Raw genomic sequence first — 20422 nt, forward strand, 5'->3', positions numbered from 1 at the left:
CTGAAGGAGTTATGATGTTACCTGCTGATTGCAGAGGCCTGGGTGGGGGAGGTTGGACCTATTTTCATATGCTGTCTCCATGTCTTATAGATCTCTCTCCCTGGCTAGACCCTGTGACACTGCTGCATTGGAGGTTCTTGGGAACTTGGATCTCCTGTCACTTTTTCAAACAAGATTTCAAAAAGTAGCATCTGTGACTCATTTGGTGCCTGCTTAATGAAGCAGCAAACAAGACTAGTATGAGCACCTGGATGTGATTTACTGGGATCCTGTAGACACATTCAAGTGGGCTCTGCTCCTTTTTGTGTCATCCTTCTGAACCTGACGTGGGTCTCTGAACAACCATACCTTTCAGCATGCTCGGTGCTGTGTGATTGGATGTGGATAATGTGCTGTGAGTGGTGTCTGGGGTCTGGCCCTCCTTGGGGAAGGAAGTGTGGGAACCCTTCTTGATTGAGTTTGGGTGTCCTGGATAGGCAGAGGAGAGGTTTTTAACACAAACTGAGAGCACTCCTGGGGTGAGCCACTTAGCATGGTGCTTTGTTAGAACTTAGTATATTAATTTCCACTGTCAGAAGGCTGCTCTTCCCTTGTGATGCACAAGAATTGGAGGAATATGCTTGCTGGAGCCCCAGAGTCTAAAGAATTGTCACGGTTTGAAAGCAGCCTCATCAGGGGAGCTATGTTAGGAGCCCATGAGCAGCTCACTTTGGAGGTAGGGTTTGCTTGTGTAGTAGTAAGTGTTCAAGTATGAACTAGGATGGAACAACATTCAGAAATCTAAGCAAGGGGATGGCTGTTGGAGGAGCTGGTAAAGCAGACTGTTGGGGCTGTCCCTGTGCAGTGAGGTTTGCAGTGGTCCATGTTTGTGCCTTCACAGAAGGGTGGGCAGCTGCTGCTCCTTAGCTGGCCAGTAGCCCAGCCACTGCTTCCCCTCCGTGCCATGCAAATGGAGGCAGCTGCACGTTGGTTCCTGCCCTCTGCACAGCCCTGTCACGTGGTGGATGGCTGGCAGTAAGGAAGCAGCTGCATGTCTTCCTCTTTACCCTGTTTCATTGGCTGTGCCCACTCAGGTCTAAACACTGATGCTGTTTGCTGAGATAGCAAAGTCACCAGAGCATCCCGACTGCACGGAGGAGCTGCATAACTGCACAGGAAGGAGCTGCTTCCAAGTACATCCCAGGCAAGTCATGGGTGTGAGGGGGGAGTTCTTGTTTTCCAAACATTACTGCCTTCAGCAATGGTGGCAGATGGGGAATTCCCGAGGTGTCATGTTGGATGGGGACAGGGCTGCTGGTTGTAGATGTGGTGTGCTTCCTTTGCATACTGCAGCTTCCCACAATTCATAGAAGGATCATTCCAACCCTGGAAATGTTCAAGGCCAGGTTAGATGAGGCTTTGAGCAGTCTGGTCTAGTGGAAGGTGTCCCTGCCCATGACAGGGAGGTTAGAACTAGATGATCTTTAAGGTCCTTTCCAACACAAATCATTCTATTGTTCTATGAAATGTCTGCATAAATCAGCAGCCAGGTCAACTGCCCTGTCATCTTCCTAGGCTTACAAAAATTCCTCCAAATGGCTCTATTAACAACAACAACAACAACATTTTTATTAGATAAGGCAAAATAAACACCATGAAGCTGTGCCAGAGAGCTGCCCCTCACCTCAACCTCTTAGCAGCCACTGCCTACTGGGTCTTACAGTCTCCATCCCCACTGTTAGCTGCCTTTATCTTCTTCAGCTCCTTCTGCAGCTGCTCTTCTGCAGCCAGGATCTCCTTCGGCTTCTGGTACTGCAGGACAGAGAGAAATGCCCTTAGCACTCCTGAGCTCCTGTTCAGCCTCTGCTCCAAGCAGACCAACTGCAACCTGTTGCTGCCAGCCCAGCAAGGGCCCTCCTGCCAAGGGAGGCCTTGCCATTACCAGCAGCCTCTGAAGCCTGTCTAGAGAGGTGGTGCTATCAAGCTAAAGACATTTGGCAAGTTCTGGAGAGTCTTTTACGGTGCAAGTAAAACTTTCCAGTTAGGTGTGGAATCTTGGCCCCCATCAACCCCTCTGGAATATCCTGGCAAGCAGATCCTTGCTGTGCTCACTGATCGTATGCTCACAAGTGGTTATATATATATATCTGTATATATATATATAGATATATGTGTGGGGTTTTTTTTAATGCAGAGAGAAGTAAGAGTTGCAGTTCCTCTATCTTCCTTTCAGAGGCCTCTCACCCAGCTGCAGCTTAGTGGTGGATGCAGGTGCTTTTTGCAAGGTTTGGCCAGTAGCAAACAGAAGCTCAGGAGGACTCAAGGTGCTCCTCTTGGGCCATTTCCTCTGCACGTGCAGCCCAGGTTTGCTGCCAGGTTTCTCACGGAGGGTGTCCCCTCTGTGTAGCTGACTTCTGCACTGAATAAGGCAAACACCTGTTGCTCAAAAGCATCTGTCTGCTCCTTGCAACAAGAAGTGTGTGTCTCTTGCTTCCACGTGTGTGGAAGAGTTCCCTCTCTGACACAAAGCAGCAGGTGATTATTTTTTTATTATTCTGTTTTAAGACTCCGAGACCTCAAAGTGCAGCAGATCCTTGGGCTTTTATGCTCTGAGACAAAAGAAACAAGTGTCACTGAGAGTGGAGGCTTGCTCAGGCCTGAGGGAGGGAATACATGGAAAACAGGGCACAACAGACTCTCTTCCACCTGCATGTCACCTTGAGCAGCAAGGAGGGCCTCTCCTGCCACCTGGGATCTCCTGGCTAGTGTCAGCATGCCCAGTGTAATCTGAAACTCCCACTGACTGTGTGACAGAGAAGGAGCTGCATGGGTGACCCTCAGCTCTGCCTCATTTCCCCATGTGTAAAAACTTTAGCTTCTTTGTGGACATAAAGAGAAGGGCAGACTGCTGATCTGCATGGTTAAAACCTCACCGTGATGATCAGGGTGTTGTTGGCATGGCTGAAGCTCAGGGCAGCTGCATCCAAGGGGAGGTGGTATCGGTCCAGATCAGGAATAGAGAACTTTTTATAGTACCTACAAATGAGAGAGGAGACAGAAATAAGAAGGTGGGGTTTCTATTCTGTCCCTAGGAGTGCTGAGACACAGCCTGGTGGTCTACAAAGTGTACATGAGGACAACAGACCTCTCAGGGCTGGCAGGAGGCCCTTGTGCCATGTTGTGTGCCTGCTGGTGCCCCCAGATTAGCAGGAGCACTAGAAACAAACCTCCAAACTGGAAACCAGAGCTGGCAAAGTCCTGAAGAGCTTTGGTGTATGACAGCAGGCTTGGTCCCTCCAGCTTGCCTGTATTAATGCCAGCTATGGTTAGACTACTCAGCCCTACCAAGGTGTTCATTGTCTTTTTCCCTGCTCATGGTCTCTCATTCCTCTAAGTAAACAGCTTTCTTAAGCTTTTGTCAAAATAGCTGTCAAAGCTCTTGTGGCATGACTTTCCTCTGTGATACATCATTCTGTGTTGCAATCCTTCCTAAACCCCTCTTTTTAACTTCTTGCTGTACTTCCTAGGTAGCTTCTTGCTTTGGTGGCATGGTGGTGCTCATGCACACCCTGGGCACAGATCTCCAGGTGTAACTGCCCACAAACCCTGAGCCTCTGCTCTGCAGCATCTCCATGCAGCACCTCTCAAATGGTGGCTGTGCTGCTCCTCTGCACTTACACCTCTCCTAGCTCCTTCCCTGGTTCCTATCCCAGTCTTCCAATAACCTCTCACATCCAAGCAGAGGACAGAGAGGTTTTTGCCAGCTAAGAGATTTCCTAAGACTTCGGAGCCAGAACGCTGCAGACCTGTGTCTGTGCTTGCCCTTGCATTGCTTGCCCTGCATCTACTGCTTCTCTCTGGGGCTGCACCACATACACTGGCTTGTTGTCTTGTGCCCACCCAGAGGCACGGCTGGATTCTTAGTCTCTTCCAACACTCTTGTGGGCAGTCCTCTCCAAGGAATTGGCCTGTAGCTGGTACTGAGGTGCCTGGAGCAGAGTGGGACTAGGCAGTGGCTGCTGCCATGAGGGGTGGTTCTCAATTGAGCTGGCTGTGTGTGAGGCTTGGCCTCTCTAGCTACCTCTGCCCAAACTGCAGTTTATTTTCCAAGTCACGGTGAAAACAGCTACAAAGGGCAAATGGCTTTCCCGGTGCAGTGGGAGGAATGTACACGGCTTGTTACCGCAGGGCTCAAACCGTTCTGTGTTGTCACTGCTGTCGGTATTTGGAAAAGGTGGCAGACATGGATAATAAGGGAGATGTCAAAGGTTAAACAGCAGAGATTAGATGAACACAAAGACATGTTAAGGAAGTGTTAACTTCTTACCGATTAGACAAAAAAAAAGCAGTACACAGAAAAAAACCCACTGTTTCAAAGGGCCTTGGGAGTCATCAATGAAACAGCAGCATTCTGCTGCCCCAGGACTAAGGAGAAGGGGAGAAGAATGGCTTTGGCTGGCCTCAAACTAAAATCTGTGACAAGATCAAAGGAAACCAGATCTGCCTTGCCAACCCCTCCTCCTCCTAACATTACCACTGCCTCTCACTACAATAATTGAATCACGTTTGGCGTTTGGGGAGGTGGCTTTCTAGGTTTGTTTTTAGAGTTCAGTTTAATGGATTTATTTTACAGCAAGAGGTTTTAAGCAAATCCCACTTGAGCAGCCCTTGCCGTGGCCAGAGGGAACAGAGTGACTGTTGGAAGTGAAGAGCTCCTGTCTGGGCTGGGGAGGTAGCTGATGGGTGGTTATCCCAGCCGGTGCAGGGCTGATTCTCTGCCCTCTCCTCTCACCCCATGGCCAAGGGGCAGTATTACACTCTGAGCCCGAGTCCTGGCCCGAGATCCACAGTATGTATGTCAAATCACCTCTATTATTTTCCTACTGGAAACCCACTTTTTGTTAGCCCGTAGGGAAAACTGCTACTGGTATGCTGAGAATTTAGAGCTGAGCTATTCAGTAGTGACTTGGCAGCCCATCCTGTTACTTGTGCCTCTGGCTGGCGGTCAGCACAGCTCTGTTGCTCAGAAGCAGCATGGCTGACTTCCAAGGGTTGGAGAGGCTCCGAGGCTTCCTTTCTCTCCCGTAGTGATGTGCACTCTCTCTGTGGATTCCAGGCTGTTGTTGCTATCTTGGAATTAGTTGCTGAGTGGTGCCTTGCCCTGGCCGAGACCCAGGAGAAATGATCTAAGATATCCTGGAGCCTGTACTAAGTGTGCTAGTGCTGGTGTCTGTCCCTGCTCCCTACTGACAGCAACGTCATTCTTGTCCTCAGTGAGCTGGCTTTCAGCTTTAATTCTGAAAGTCCTTAACTGTCAGACACAGGCCATGAGTGGCTGTTGGGTCCTCTGGCACTGGTCTGAGAGAGAACAAGTGTCAGAATAAGTGTCATGGAAGACCCTCCTGAGAGAGGTACAAAAAAGCCAGAAGTCAGGTAGGGCGTAGGTAAAGCCTCAGTGCTGCATTATAACCTTATGGCACCTACACAGGAAATTCCCACATACACAGGCAAGGAACTCCCCACATACACACCACTATCAGTAGGACTGGGAGTAGATAAGCCTGTCTGTGACAGAATGTGGTTGGATTTAGGATCAAGTACTCCACTCCTGTCCTAGCTCCATGGATATCCATGTGTGGCTGATGGGAATCTCATTCATCTTTTCCTACATGGTCTCCCTACTAGAGCACCACTGTTCTGTGAATTCCTCTGTGTGCATTTAGGCCAACATCTTTCTGTATTAGAGCTGTATTTTTTTGTTGTTTCTATGGGTTAGCTTCCCTCTTCCCAGCTTTCTGGTTTTGAGTCCCCAGGTGTGCTGGTGTGCAGAGCTCCAGCAGCCCTTTTTACCGGGAGACTCGCGGGTGCCGCGGCGCGGAGCCCTCGGCAGCAGAGGGGCCGCAGTTCTGTGCCGACAGCACCACCTACAGCCACTTCCATCACCTTCCCCTGTGCTCCCAAGGCTCGTTCCGTGCACTCACTTCCCAATACTGCAGCTCATCTTGGCTTATCTGAGGCTGTACATGCTTTGGGACACTGTGTGTTTTATTCCACGTGAGATGCCATGTATTGACACACTGCAAGATGTGGCTTTAACGGGATTTTCCATTTTCTTCCTCCCATCTCAAATCTCACTTGGCAGAACACTGTGGTGCTTCCTTCCCAGATTCAGTCTGTCTTTTTTGCTCACTACCTCCAGATCATGTCAATGGCATTGTGACTATGCAGGGGGAATCTGTCTGGGTGCCCGTGACTTTGCTGTCCATGTTGAATCCTGCAGCATTCTGAGATGCAGTGACTAAATCAGAGGGAGCAAATGGAATGTTCCAGCTTCAAGAAGTCTGCAAGACTCTTACTTAATTTTTCTAAGGAAGTGACATCTGACAGTAAGAACAGTGCAAGCACCACCCTAGAGGAGCCAAGATGAGTTTGCAATGTCCAGTGCAGAGCTTGGGGGGCCCTACTTGTAAACGTGTCTGAGGCAGTTGGGAGTGGAAACTGGGCAGCAGGAGATGTGCTGCAAGGTGAGGCCCTCATCCCTTGCACACTAGGGACAGAAGAGGGGACAGCCCCCGTGGCAGCCCACCCCAAGGGACTGCAGCACCGGCAGTGCTGTCCTTACTGACTTCTTGTTGGTGGTGCGCACGACGCAGCAGCGCTGCTCCTCCTCCACGGAGACGCTGTAGACCTCCTTGGGGTAGGGAAGGTTACGGATCCGCCACTGGAAGCTGCTCAGGGTATCCTTCCTCATGAAGATGGGCTACAGCAAATAAGTACCTTTAAGCAAGGCCCCTCCAGCTGTCTCCTCTCCTCCCTGTCTCCTTCCTGTACTACCTTGTGAGACTCCACATGGGAACAACTGTTCTTTCACTGGAGCATTAGGGAGTAACTCAAGAAGCTGCCTGAGCACCACTCTCCTACAGCTAAGGCTGCTCTGCCTTTGCCCAGGGCACTGCTTGCAGGAGGCTGAGAGTGTTCAGTGAGGAAGCCTTGCAGCACAGGGTTACAGGGGCCTCTTCCTCACAGACAACCAAATAGTGAGCTCTGCCTGCTCTAGGAACCTGCTGGATTCAGTCCTTGCTCTGCCCCAATTTGTGGTGCAGAGCTGTGCTTGTGTTTCAGAAGCACAGCTTCTGAAAAGATGATGAGAGACTAAAACAGCTGCACCCTCAGCTAGAGGGGTGTGAAGATGAAACAAGCTGTGCCCTATTGGAGCAGCCTGGTATGCACTGCCTGTGCCTTTCATTGCTACCACCTTTGTTTTCTATCCCCTGACTTGTCCTGGCACTGGCCTTCCTCTCACCCCACTCTTTCAAGACAGTGTAGTAGTTGGCCACACAGAAATACAGTTTCTTTGTTTAAGGAAACTACAAATCTCTTGAAGACTCCTAAAAAAACCTAAGCTGTGGCTTCTTTCCACTCAGCCCTGCAGTTTTGGGGTGACTTGTAGCACAGTGCTGGGTGCATTAAGGCTGTCTCTTGGTGACCTGCGCTCTACCAGCTACTGCTGTAAGCACACGACAAGGGAGTTTTAGGTGCAGTGGTGCCTGCAGACCCTTACGTACATTGCAGCTGCTCTCTGTTATAAGCTCTGACTCCAGTGCTCCCAGGAGTGGCGAGGTCGGCTCTCCCACTTCCACCTGCCACTTGCCAGTGCCCCCAAGGGTGTTCTTCTCTCGCCATTTTCTACCTGGGGAAGAGAGAAGAAGGGCTTTCATTCTTCTGCTCTCTAAGAACTCCAGCAACTGACTGCCAAAGCTGCCCAGCACACTGAGATGATATGAATATATGTAATTCCAGTCATTTCGACTTCGGTGTGATTTGATCTGCTAGCTGGCCTATTCCCAGGTCAGAAATTCTGTGCTGAATGCCTCTTTTTTGCTATTTGGTGCTGAAGCCATGGTGGGGTTGCGACAGGTGCTGTGCTGCAGCTGATGTGGTTTTGGACACGAGCCATAAACAACACTTTGTTTGCGGTAGCAGAAGCCACCAAAAAGCATATTTCAGCCCTTCATGTGGTACAGACTTGGTGCCTGGCAACTATGATGGCAATCCCATGTGGTCCATCCAAGTCTGCTGTGACAGATGGGATGTCTGGGGGAGATCCTGGGCTAAAGCAAGGTCTGCTGTGCTATGAAAGTCAGAGAACCCTGGCTGCAACCTGGATCCTACTTCTGTCCCTACAAAATGCCCGCCTCCCGGAGTAGGCAGGGATGATTTGTTCCTGACCAGGTGGTCCCTCTCAACACCCCAGCCCGAGGGCACAGACCCACTGCCCTGCAGAGCACTTACTGATTAACTGGCCAGTCTTAATGTCATACTCTTCGGCCATCTCCTTGCCATCCTCGAACAAATAGTGGATCTTCCGCTTCCCTAGAGGCAAGGCAGATGATGAGAGGAAAGCGGACACAGCTACCCCTGCGTGTAGGGCTCTGTCCCGCTGTCCGGGACCCCGTCCCACTGCCCGCGTTGATGTCCTTGTGTCCTTCCCGGGGGCCCTGCCCGGGGAGGGGGCTGTGCCCAGGAGCGCTCCCCTCCGCGCCCGCCCGCCGCAGGACCACCCTCACTCCGGGCTATCCCGACCCTGGCCCCGCGGTTACCGTCCTGCACCAGCGCCGTCTTGCCGGCCGCCCGCAGCCGCTCCAGCCAGCTCGGCACCGCCATGGCGGCCGCGCCGTCGCCGCGGCAACGCGGAAACTTCCGCCCGCCGCCGGAAGCGCTTCCGGCCCGCGAGCTGAGCGCGGCCCGGCCCGGCCCGGCCCCGCTCCTTCGGGGCCTTCCCCTCCCGGCCGCCCCCCTCGGCTCCCCGGGCACAGCCGCGAGGGCCGGGGGATCCTTCTTGCCACCGAGGCTGTGGGTGCTGCCAGCCCCGAGCTGGCGGTCCTCAAAGCTTCGCGGCCTGAGGAGGCAGGTTTGGTGCCCGTGGGTTATGGGAGTTAAAGCACAGCGTGCAGAAACACACTTCGCAGCCCTGCAGCGCGCTTGGGCACCCGGAGCCTTGGCGGGCTCTTGGGGTGGGTTTTTTCTTTACCTAATAGAAAGGATTACTTTCCAGAGTCCAGCGGGCTTTTTTTTTTTTTTTTTTTTTGGTCAAAACGTCCTGAAAACTGAAACGTTTCAGCGAAGGTGAGTTTTACAAGTGTGGCAGGATTTCTGTTCCCATGGAGTTGAACTCTTGCTCACAGAGGTGAGGGCTTGAGTGGAGCTCTGGGTTGCTTTTCAGAGGATTATGTTTAGTGCTCAGATGAGAAGGTGACCATAGCAGGAAGCCATGGCCCAATGGGACTATTTTCACTTTTCCAGGTTTGGTAGGATAGGTTTGTGGTGGACTGTGTGTGAGAACTCTAAGAGAAACACAGAGTGCTGCACAGAGGGGAAACCAGGCTGGTGTTCACTCAGTGCTGCAGCCACGTGGAGGGGGCTGTTGGGATATACAGTGATCTGGGGCTTGTCTGGGCTACAAAAAACTGAGCTTCTTGTGGCCTGCTAGTACAAGCTGCAAGGTTTGCATTTGCAAGGCCTGTCATGGTAAAGCTACAGTTGTACCCGCATTGAACTTGGCTAGTTAATCTTTGGTAATTTGCTGTTTCCAGATGGAGCCAAGTTGGAGTTTTCCTCTTGTGGCTGTGTGAAACACCTGGTGCCAATCAGCGTTTTGTCTAGTAGGTGACTGGATTTCAGCCCTGGCAGGGGAAGTGTTTCCCTCTTGGGAATGTGCTTAAGAAGTACCTGGGAAATAAAGTTGCTTCTTTAGGCTGAGCAGATAGGGGCTCTAAACTGTTAAAGTAGTTGAATGCTTTCCATTGTAAGAGCTCAGCTGCTGAGGTTTCTAAGGCATTCAGGGTTAACTTAAGTGACTTTCTGACTTTGGTTTTTCTGACCTTGTGGACTGCAATTCTTGGTTCTGGTTGCTTCCCTCAGGCTGAGCATTTTTGGAAGGCAACAACAAAAAACTTCAGAACAACAAAGACAGTGAGCAACATGGGTGAATCTTGAGTTGTGGTTAGGTAAGATCTAAGCAACCTTGCTCTTTCTTTTTTGTGTGTAGCAGTTGCTGCTTTCCCACCGGGCCTATGGAGCCACGGGGGATTGTCAAAGCCTTTCCCAAGAGGAAGAAGGTGAGGGATGACTCGGAGAAAAGCATCCCTCCAAAGATCCTGAAAGAGCAAGGAGCAGAGATACCCGAGGGTAAGTCCTGTGTCCGTGTGGTGCAGGTTATAATGCTTACACCCAGCGTGCTAGCTGCAAGTGCTGCTCCCCAGGTGCTTTTTCTGGCCCTCGGTGTGCTCTCGGTAGTGCTCATGGCCAGCTTGGTTTGGTGTGTCCCCAGAGACTGCCTGCCAGGGCTGCTGCCATCAAGTGCCGTGTGAGAGCTGTACCCTGCTGGGCTGCGGCACTTCTCCTGTCACCGTGTCCCCGTGCTTTCCTCAGCAGAGTGGCTGAAGCCAGTCGTCGCCTACGTGCTGCAAGCCGGCCTGGGGCGGGCGCGGGCCGAGCTCTTCCGCAGGCAGATTGCCCAGCACGGGGGCGTGGTTCGCGGCCAGCTCTGCTCGGGGGTGACACACGTCATCGTGGCCGAGGACATGGACTGCGAGCGCGCCTTTCGGCTCCTCGGGTTAACCAGGCTGCCCCCGGGGCTGCTGCTGGTGAAGGCAGCCTGGCTCAGTGCTTGCCTTAGAGACCAGGAGCTGCTGAGTACTGCTGGCTATGGTGTCTCCATCCCGCGCAGGTATGCCACTGTGCCGTTCCTCCCTGCATTTCCTCTGGCCTAAACTGAGCAGCACTGCAGTTTGACCTCTGCTCAAAATCATGGACTGCAGCTCCTTGCAGCTCAGACTCAAAAGTTCTGTGTGGTAGCAAAACATATAATAGGGCCCAGAAGTTCTGCCAGAAGTCCTGTCACTTGCTACAGGTGCTAAAGGCACCTCTTCCTGATCCATCAGTGATAACAAGGTGTCTCTTGAAAATACTGAGGATTAAATACTGTTTCTTACTTATTGCAGATGAAAGGTAGAGAGAAATTGGAAACTAGGCACAAGAGGAAATTAAAAATGGAGCAGCAGGCACAGATTAGGATCAGGATGTTTTGGCAATGTTTTGGAAAGAGAGTCTAAGAGTGAGGTAGGTAGGAGTGGAAGTTGCAGGTCAGCAAGGTAAATGTTAACTGGGGAGTTGAGCTAAAACCAGAGTAATTAATCCATTATCTGAGAGAGTACAATTCATATGGGTTGTTTGGTCCATCCCAAAACATGCAGAAGGATTTCTTGGTCAAACTTCTGGGGGTTGAGAAGTCCTGCTTCTCCTGTACTGAGATATCCAATCCATGGCAGGTACCTGGAGGAGGAGGAATTGCAGAAAGAACAGCAACAGATCCTGGACAGAGAAAAAATCCAGCTCCCAGCAGAGGAGGGAGCAGTGAAACTGAGCACTGAATCACACGTGGAGGATTCCTCACAGCAAGGCTTGGGCACCCTTGGACAGCAGCAAATGGCTGGGGTGAGGCTTTCCTGCAGAGGTCCATCTCCTTGTGAGCAGATCCTGCTTGCTGCTTTTCCTGGCTAAGAGCATCCCTGCAGGGACACCATGTGGGATTTTCTCAGTGAAGGGAAGGTGTTTGGGTGTTGCAGTGAGCCAGACTCAGGCTGTGGACTGCTTCTCTTTGTCCTTTTTAGGTGTTACAAATAGAAACAGCTCCCCTAAATTGCTGTTCCCATCAGAACCTTTCCAGATGAAGCAGTCCTGGTGCTCTAATCAGGACAAGGCTCACTATGGTGATACTCACTTATGTCCTTTTGAGGAATATTCCCTGTCTGAGAATATCTTCTTTTCAGGAAGCTGTGATATTTCATCCCATGTTCCTGCCTGAGGCATGTGGATCAGTTCTCCACTCCTTGGCAAACACCCTGTTCAGAAACATGTTGGTACAGTGGATCAGGTTGCTACTAGAAGGATCTTGGAGGTGTTCTTAAAATATCTGTGTTGGGTTATTAGTGGCTTCTGCTGTGAGTCAGCATCTCTGGCCTGCTGTTAGCTTTCCTTCCCTTCTCTGTATTTTTGCTCAAATTTGCTGAATTCTTCTTGAGCATTCATGTCATTCAAATCTGTCTGTAGCAAAGTTACCTCAAACATTCCCAGCAGCTGCCTTGTATTACTGGCATCTGTTTTGCAACACAGTCCAAAATTTTGTTGCCCAAGGTCTGCAATTACTCTCTACCTGGCAGTTCACTAAGGGCACAAAAGCCACATTTGTAGACATTTCAGTAAAATCCCTTGTCCCAGGCTTACATCTATGTGACCTGGGGAGGAGTGGGATGCTTGAGACCCAGCTGCAGCAATAAAGCTGAAACTTAGTTTAGAAACTTAGTTTAGCTTTTAAGCAGTAGCTTTTTAAATTTTTTTAAGTAGCTTTTTCAGTCTTTTCTAGCTTGGGTGGATGTTTTTTGTCTAGGAGATGATGGGTGTCAGTGTTTCATACTAAATAGAGACTGATGTGGGAGTTCTGCCTTTGGATGTAAACTCCTGTGAGAAAATCCTGTTAGAGTCAGACCAGCAAGCACTTTTTGACTGGCATGCAGATGCAGTAGTTCTCTGCAAGGCAGCCTCGTAAGCAGTGCCAGTTACTCTCTGGTAACCCAGAGCTGTCACCCCAGGGTGCCTGTCTCTCAAGTAGTCTGTTGCTCCTAGTTGGTTTTGCATATTGGTTATAAAGAGTCCATCAGCTTTGCTGATGAAGTGTAGAGAGTCAGGGGTTTAAGGGCTGTTTCACCTCTGTGACACTGCTGGCCAAGAGGATGGGAATTGCTTCCAGCTCCAGCTGCAGAGTTCTCTGTGTTGTGAATGGATAACATGCCCCTTTATATGATTTTAAGGGGCTTACTGACTTATCTGAGCCTTCTGAGGCTTTGCTGCCCTTAGAGAGAGCAGCATCTCAAGGGAATTGCATTTCAAGACAAATTAAACTGATTAAATCTGTCAAATTTTCAGTCTTACCCGGTTTTCAGACTTATAAAACAAGACTGCAAACACATCCCATCTATGTGTCTCCAGACCTCCTACGTCCTCAGCCAGCAGAACCAGAGGTTGTAAGGATGTGGCTCTTACTTAGGCTCACACTCTGCTGAAACTCATAACAGAACATGACGTGCTGCATGTAATTACTAGACTGATCCAAAACAGCCCTGCATCACTCAGAGTTACTTCCACAACACAGAAGCTCTTGGATCTTCATAGAGTCCTGTGTTTATACATCAGGGGAGATGGGGACCCCAGTGAGCAAAGCAGTCTCCAAAGTCTCTGTGTGGCTTTCCACTTCTATCCCCTTTTGTTCATTACCTGAAGCTGAGGCTCATTGTTTCTTAAGTCTACACAGAGGCATCTTAATGCTGAGGGTATCAGCAAATGCATACAGTGGTTCTTTCTTCTGTCACTGAGGAATGTGGAGTCCTTTGTGTCATTCCTTCCTCCCCTTTTCTCTTGCAGATAGCCATGGGGAAAATGAGGGGGTTTAAATTTACTACTCTTGTTAAGATTTTGTGTCTGTAAACTGAAAACAAAGTTCAGTGCCTATCTGCTGCCATCTGCATCATGGGATAGAAGTTGCTGAGTCTGAATGTGAGAGATGTGTCTATGCTGCCACCAGATGACTTAAAGGTTTCCCAGTGGGAGTAGGGAGTCAGCATCTCTGCCAGCCAGGGATTTTGGCATTGTCATACCTTGCTGCTGGCAGCAATTGCTCACTTAGTCAGTGTCTTACCTCAGTTAGGAGCTTGGCTGTAGGAGGGGACTCTGTGTTTGAATCCCAGGTAGACAGCAGTATAGTCTCCTGTGTGAGATGTGTGAGTGTAGCTTGAGGCGTGAGGAATTGTGGTGTGCATATAACCAGCCACTTCTAGAGGTGGCAGTTGGAGCGTGGCATGCCCAGGAGGGAGGGTGGTTAGTGCTCTGGCTTCCTAATCTTAGAAGTAGCTGGTGCCAAGGGCATGTATGAGGCATGTACTTATTCTCACACAGCTGCTTTCTGATTTTGCCCTAAAGAAATATTCTGATGATGAAGACAGTGAAGGAGAAGATGCTGGTGTCACCCAGGGAGACCTGGAAGCATTGATTTCTGGCCACTACCCTGTGAAATCATCAGAGGAGATCAGTGATAGCTCTGACACAGTGGCCCAGCCTCCCAGCAAGTGGGTTTGTGCCCAGTCTTCCAACACCAAGAAGGAAAATCACAACCAATGCATCACAGAGAAGCTGGAAGTGCTGGCAAAGGCTTACTCTGTCCAGGGGGACAAGTGGAGAGCTCTGGGCTATTCCAAAGCAATCAATGCACTCAAGAGCTACCACAAACCAGTCACCTCCTACCAGGTAAAACACCTCCCCAGGGGGGTGGAGCAGGGAGATGGACCTTTGATGGAAGTTGTATAGCAAGTGCAAGTTGAGATTTACTGACCACACACAGTGTTTGCAGAACAGTAGAAAAATGAATTCTGAGCCTTCTAGGGCCAGACCTGGACACTCTCAAGATAAGTGCCTTCCTTAGACACAATGCAGGGACATTTTCACCTTGCTCTTCATCAACAGCAACTGGCCACCAATAGTAATAACATGTAAAACTAACTGGATATGAATCTTCGGGGCTGTGACAGTTCAGCAGTTCAGTGAGTTCATGTTTCAGTCCCATTCTGCAGGCTTGTCCTTTTCCACTTGAATTGATCAGCCAAGGTAAGCCTGGGCTAGAGAGGAGATCATCAGGGAGGACTAGTCCTGCCACGTACCCTTTACTCATCAAAGGACTAAGCTCTGAGTCAGTAGCAGCTCTCCAGCTTGTCTGTGATCTTTGCTTTTCCAGTAGCAGTTCTGGTTTCTTTCTAGGAAGCCTGTAAAATCCCTGGGATTGGGAAGCGCATGGCAGAGAAGATCCTGGAGATCTTGGAGAGTGGGCACCTGCGCAAGCTGGATCACATCAGTGAGAGCGTGCCTGTGCTGGAGTTATTTTCCAACATCTGGGGAGCAGGGGTCAAGACAGCTCAGATGTGGTACCAGCAGGTAAGTCCAGAGGTACCAGCAGGTAACCAAGAGGCTCTTGGGTTATGGTTTGAAGACTGCTGCTGAGTGTAGAATTATTTTCACAAATAGTTTTTAATTGCCGATATCTACAGGTAAGATTTAAATCTGTTTTTTTTGGGGAGGAACTATGAGGTTGGGTCCCATTGTGTCTCAGCACCCTGCTGAGACTTTAATTGTGCTGGGACAGGTAAAGGACAAAGATGTGGAGAAGAGGAATGGGAGACATGCTGCCTCTGCTGTAGCATCACTTTTTGGAGCTCATGTCACACTAGTCATGACAATGATGTTGCTGAGAGCCAGGCTTGAATCAGTTCATCTTGGCCTTGAGAGCTCCTGATACAATTGCTGACTGTTGGCCTGTAGCTGTCAGAGTAGCCATCCATTTTGTCTAAAAGTTATTACAAGAATGAGGTTGGAATAATTGTGCCAACAGGAGCAGCCCAGGCCACTGGGTGGGCTCCTTCTTTAAAAGCAGTTTGTCTCCTGAGCATGAGCTAATGAAGCCTGGTTTCCTGTATTGTTTGGTCTGTGACTGGATTCTTGACTTAAAAACGCGTTTGTGTTCATGCTCTCAGCTTTCTCTCATTGCGATGTTGTGGGTGTTGTTCCTTTACCTGCATTACGTGTTTTCCTTCGGGGTGTAGGGACACCATGCCTTAAGAGCAGTAGCCTTCTGTCAGAGGAAGGGTGGAGATTGGGTGGATAGTGCGATTGCCTAAATCCCTTCTTCTAGGAACTAGGCCCTAAAGTGTTCTTTACGTGTGATCTCAGAAGCTGTGACTTGGCCTGAGCTTGAGACAGGCTAAATACAGTTTTCCCAAGTCTTCATGGAAAGGAAGAACAGTCTTGGTAAATGTCTGAATATCAGCACATGGTCTGCTCTAGGGTTTCCGGACGCTGGATGACATCCGCACCAAGGCCACTCTGACCAGCCAGCAGGCTGTGGGGCTGAAGCACTACACGGATTTCCTGGAGCGCATGCCTCGGGAGGAAGCTGCAGAAATAGAGCAGACTGTGAGTAGCTTGGCCACAGGCCCTCAGAGTGCAGTACCTGCTGGGACATGACAGGAAGGTACATGCTGTAAAAGTAACCCTCGTGTTATAGCTGAGCTCTTCAGCCCCTCCTTTTAGTGGAGTCAGTGCTTGGGGGACCCTTTCTGGGCATGGGCACACAAGGCACCTACCTTGCCCTGTAAGAAAGTTCAGTCTGAGTGTCTGGCAAGGAGGAGGATACTTCACTGGGGTTAGTCCTACACACTGCTTAGAAGAAGGCTGTATGTGGCATGGTGGGATAAGCAGGTTCCCAGCTCTGCTTTCTTGCCTCTCATCATGTCTGCTTTCAGCTGAGGTGTCCCTGGTGCTGCTGCTTCAAAGGAAGCTGTGAGCACCTCATGATCTAGTTGTCAGGTAGAGAAGAGAGGGTGGATACCCTTGGTAGAATCAAAGGGGATCCAAGCTGCAAATGAGTGCTTCTTGCTGTAGGATGCTGTAGCACTCCATGTCTATGGGGTGCTAAGCCAGTGTACCCTAATGTGAGCAGAGAGCCTGGGGGACACACTGTCATTGCTACCCCTGTGCTGTCCAGTCACCATGGAAGCAGCAGCCAGTGTGACCCTGTCACTCGGCCACAGGGCCTGGCCATGAAGAATACCTTCCTGCCAGGCTCCTGCTGGGGTGTCAGTCCTGTGTGCCGGATTAGCCATCTTGGTGGTGAGTGGTCCCTTTCCCAGGCAGGCTGGGCTGAGGAGCTGGCTCTTGGGAGTGGGTCTATTGTTATCTTGATGGGATTACTGTGCTTCCCTCCATACACACGCACACACACCTCTGATCCAGGCCCTGGAGAGAGAATGAGGGATTAGTCACTGTCTGTGCTGCCTGTCACAGTGAGATCTGAGGAGCTTTTAGGCTCTCGGGTGGGGCTGGGAGTTTTCTAGAAATCTTCATTTAAAGCCAGAAGGGGGGCAAAAACACCAGAGGAGAGCTTGCTCCGCATGAGAAAGGCTTGTGGCTTCTTGGAGCACCTTTGGGGCAAAGGTTAATGGGTTTATCCCTTGCTAATGAAGGATGATCCCCAAGAGTGACAAGGGGCTGTGGGCACGGACACTGCCTTGCTGAACCCCAGCCTCTGTGATGGCCCCATCACTAGGAATTGCTGAGCCCTTCATTATTTGCTGCCAGCAGGGTGATTGGCACAATCAGGGCAATAATACTTTAGGCCTGTCAGGGACTTGGGAGCCTTTCTTAAACATGTAATGAATGAAGCCATCAGAGTTAGCACTGTCTGCACAAAACAGGAGCTGGGGTCCAGCTTGGAGAAGACTGTAATAGGGGAAGTTCTTATTATGTGTTTGATTGCTGGCAGCAGCATGTTGGCATCCCATTGGTCTAAACTGCTGGGACAGTTGTGCTTTTTCTGAGTCAGGAAACCCAGCTCTCCTGCATAGGCAGAGCTCCTTGCAGGAGTGAGTTCCAAGGGGTACTCACAGATTTTATGCTGTGTTGGATCCTGCTGGGGAGACTTCACAAGCCCATCCCTGTTTTTGAAACAAGGCCTGTGATCATCACCTGTTGAACTGATTTGCTTTGTGGGCAGAACTGGTGAGCCTTGTGCTTGTAGGACAGCTGAAAAACCTCTTATCTCATGCTGTCTCAGAAACTGAAGGCTCTGAAAGCTTGTGCAGTACTTTGCCCCTTCATATTCCTGCTTGTCCCAATCCAGTGCTCCCAAGAGCTGATGGTCGATCACTGCATGGCGTGGCATTGTGCAGGACTGGGTGGAGGCCACTCTGGCTCACTCCTCCCCTGACAGCAGGCCAGCCTTCTTGGTGGGGCAGTGTGCCATGCCTGCATCTGGAGATGCAGGACAGGCCTGAAGGCTGGCACGAGATCCTTTCCTGCCTTGATGAAAAGGGCATGGTCTGACTCCTCATCCCTCTTTCTCAAAGGTCAGACAAGCTGCCCTGGCCCTGAAGCCTGGCCTCGTGTGTGTTGCCTGTGGCTCCTACCGTCGGGGGAAGGCCACCTGTGGAGATGTGGATGTGCTGGTCACTCACCCGGATGGGCAGTCTCACCGTGGGGTGTTCAGCAAGCTGCTCAGCAGCCTCCGCAGGAGCGGTAAGAGGGTGGGGAAGCTGCTCTTGGAATGGCCAAGGCAAGGAGGCAATGGCATTCATTGAAGGATAGGTGATCACTACTCCCTAGGATGGGACATTTTGTTAGTCCTTAAAATTACTGCCCCTGGACCCGGCTCAGCTGCAGCTTTAAGGGGAGAATATTGCTGCAGCTCTGCATGTTATCCCTGGGGTCCCACAGCTCATTATGGGACACTTCTGCTGCTCTCTGGGCAGTGGGGAGTGCAGCATGGAGGTGTCCATCTACCACTGAGCTCCTCTTGGCCCGTTCTCTCTTCCCAGGCTTCCTTACAGATGACCTGGTGAGCCAGGAGGACAACGGTGACCAGCAGAAGTACCTGGGCGTGTGCCGCCTGCCCGGGCCGGCGCGGCGGCACCGCCGGCTCGACATCATCGTGGTGCCGTACCGCGAGTTCGCCTGCGCCCTGCTCTACTTCACGGGCTCGGCTCACTTCAACCGCTCCATGCGCGCCCTGGCCAAGACCAAGGGCATGAGCCTGTCGGAGCACGCGCTCAGCTCGGCCGTGGTGCGAGGCCCTGGGGGTGCCAAGGTGGCAGCTGGCCATGCCCTGCCCACCCCCACCGAGAGAGATGTCTTCCTTCAGCTGGGGCTGCCTTACCGGGAGCCCTCCGAACGCGACTGGTGACGCCTGGTTCTCACCCTGGGCTTGCTGCTGTTTTGAAGGATCTGATTTCCCCAGTGGTGGAAAGGCTCTGTGGTGCCTGCAGGCTGAGGAACATATCCCAGCAAACGGGGCTCCTTGTAAGCATGAGGCGTGGCTGCTGGGCAGAGCTCTGTGGCTTCCTCAGCAGAGGCTGTGGGCTGGAACCACACTGGAAGTGGTCTCTTGGTGTGGCTGCCAAAAGGGCTCACTGCCCATCAGCTGCCCTGGCCCTGCTCTCCCCAACTTCGGAATATTAGGGTTGCAGAACCTTGTGATCCAGCCCCTTACAGTGCTTGGGAACAGGGGAAGTGGGATGCATCTTCCTCTGTATCTGAGCACTGACACTGTGAAATTTCTGTTCTGAGCTGTGAATGAAGGCAGCAGAGGTCTAGCTTGGTTCTGTGACAGGCCTTCCTCCTCACTACTGCTGGCAGCTGCTACTGCAGGAGTCTCAAGGGGTAAACCTGTGCTGCTGCTGTGTCCTTCTGTCTGAGCTGATGTGTCCTTTGATGGATCCTCTTGCACAGGGCCAGGCTGCTGTGCCTGCCACCAGCTTTCCCTGGTGCCAGCTAAGACTTGAAAGAGACATAGGGACCTGAGGTGCTGTACCTGCTTGCTCCCAGCCTCATGTTCTGAGGATCCTCCAGATTTACTCAGAGCCCTGGTGTGGCCCAAGACCTCGTTTCTTGGTGCAGGAGAGGAGCAGAGCTCACAGCTTGGGGAACTGTGCTCAGGAGGGATTTGAATGTAATGGCACTGAATGTAACCCAGCAGCACTGTGTGTCTGTCTGTTGGAGGCATGGAGACAGAGAGAAACACAAGGAGATAGTCAAGTTCTAACTGGGGCAAAGCAAAACCTTTTCCCTTTTTTTTGTGTGGAAGCCATGGAGTCATCTGGTCTTTGATCAGGGAAAGTGTGTGTTTGTATATGCATGTGGCAGGTCCCACCAGTTCCATGGGAGTGAATTTTATTTCTCAGGAAACATTGACTATTTTATATTGTGGAGATGAATTTCCCAGAGACATTGAGTGCTCTGGCTGCTACAGATATTGCAGTGGTTGCTGCTGGCAGAGGTGCCCTGGTGGGCATTTCTGTGCCAGGACCCCAGGGCTCTTGCTCCCTTGTGGGGGATCTGGCCCTATCACTTAGGGTGACAAAGCTGCACGTTTGCTGCTAGGGCAGGCACAAACCAGGTGGGTTTGCACAGTTCCTGTGGCTGCTGGGCACCAGCAGGGCTGGGGCTTTGCTGGGGTGGCCCACACCCAGCAGTGGCATTTGTCAACCCAGCCTTTCTGCTGGACACCTGAGGGAAGTGAATGTCTTTGGCATGTCTTGGTGCTTTTAAATTTGAAGTGTAATAAATAAATCCCTTCTATCTTTTCCCTTGATATCTCTGTCTTTTTGCACTCTGCACTGTGACTGTTGGGACTGTGGCTTACCAGGAGCTCCTCCTGTGCTGGTTCATTTCCCTGGTTTCAGTGGAGGTGGAGAACACGCAGTGGAGATCATCACTGTTGGACCAGCACTTCTGGCTCTCAGGGCAGGGAGCTGCTGGCCACCATCCTCTGTCCTGGCCATGTGGCTGA

At 51.0% G+C, this 20422-nt stretch overlaps 2 protein-coding genes across 6 annotated transcripts; one reads left to right on the forward strand and one right to left on the reverse strand.

Annotated features, from left to right (window-relative positions):
• Positions 1-128: 128 nt before the first annotated feature.
• POLL (DNA polymerase lambda) lies at positions 129-20224 on the forward strand. Of its 5 annotated transcripts, none has more exons than XM_064431099.1 (10): positions 8723-9105; positions 9573-9641; positions 10028-10167; positions 10411-10708; positions 11310-11475; positions 14014-14337; positions 14845-15018; positions 15925-16053; positions 17985-18153; positions 18453-20224. In XM_064431099.1, exons 1-10 carry the CDS (start codon positions 8909-8911, stop codon positions 18815-18817), a joined length of 2031 nt encoding a protein of 676 aa, XP_064287169.1. In that variant the 5' UTR covers positions 8723-8908; the 3' UTR covers positions 18818-20224. The 5 variants fall into 5 exon arrangements, with proteins under 5 accessions (XP_064287172.1, XP_064287169.1, XP_064287170.1 ...); XM_064431100.1 differs by having other exon boundaries at positions 10414-10708; XM_064431102.1 differs by lacking the exons at positions 8723-9105; positions 9573-9641 and adding an exon at positions 129-1183.
• DPCD (deleted in primary ciliary dyskinesia homolog (mouse)) lies at positions 1584-8733 on the reverse strand. The gene is made up of 6 exons (XM_064431107.1): positions 8580-8733; positions 8272-8352; positions 7545-7669; positions 6606-6739; positions 2913-3015; positions 1584-1791 (listed from the first exon to the last, which is right to left on the reverse strand). The coding sequence occupies exons 1-6, from the start codon at positions 8641-8643 to the stop codon at positions 1687-1689; spliced, it is 612 nt and encodes a 203-aa protein (XP_064287177.1). The 5' UTR covers positions 8644-8733; the 3' UTR covers positions 1584-1686.
• Positions 20225-20422: the final 198 nt, after the last annotated feature.

This window comes from Passer domesticus, chromosome 8 (genome assembly GCF_036417665.1).
Source record: "Passer domesticus isolate bPasDom1 chromosome 8, bPasDom1.hap1, whole genome shotgun sequence".
NCBI lineage: Eukaryota > Metazoa > Chordata > Aves > Passeriformes > Passeridae > Passer > Passer domesticus.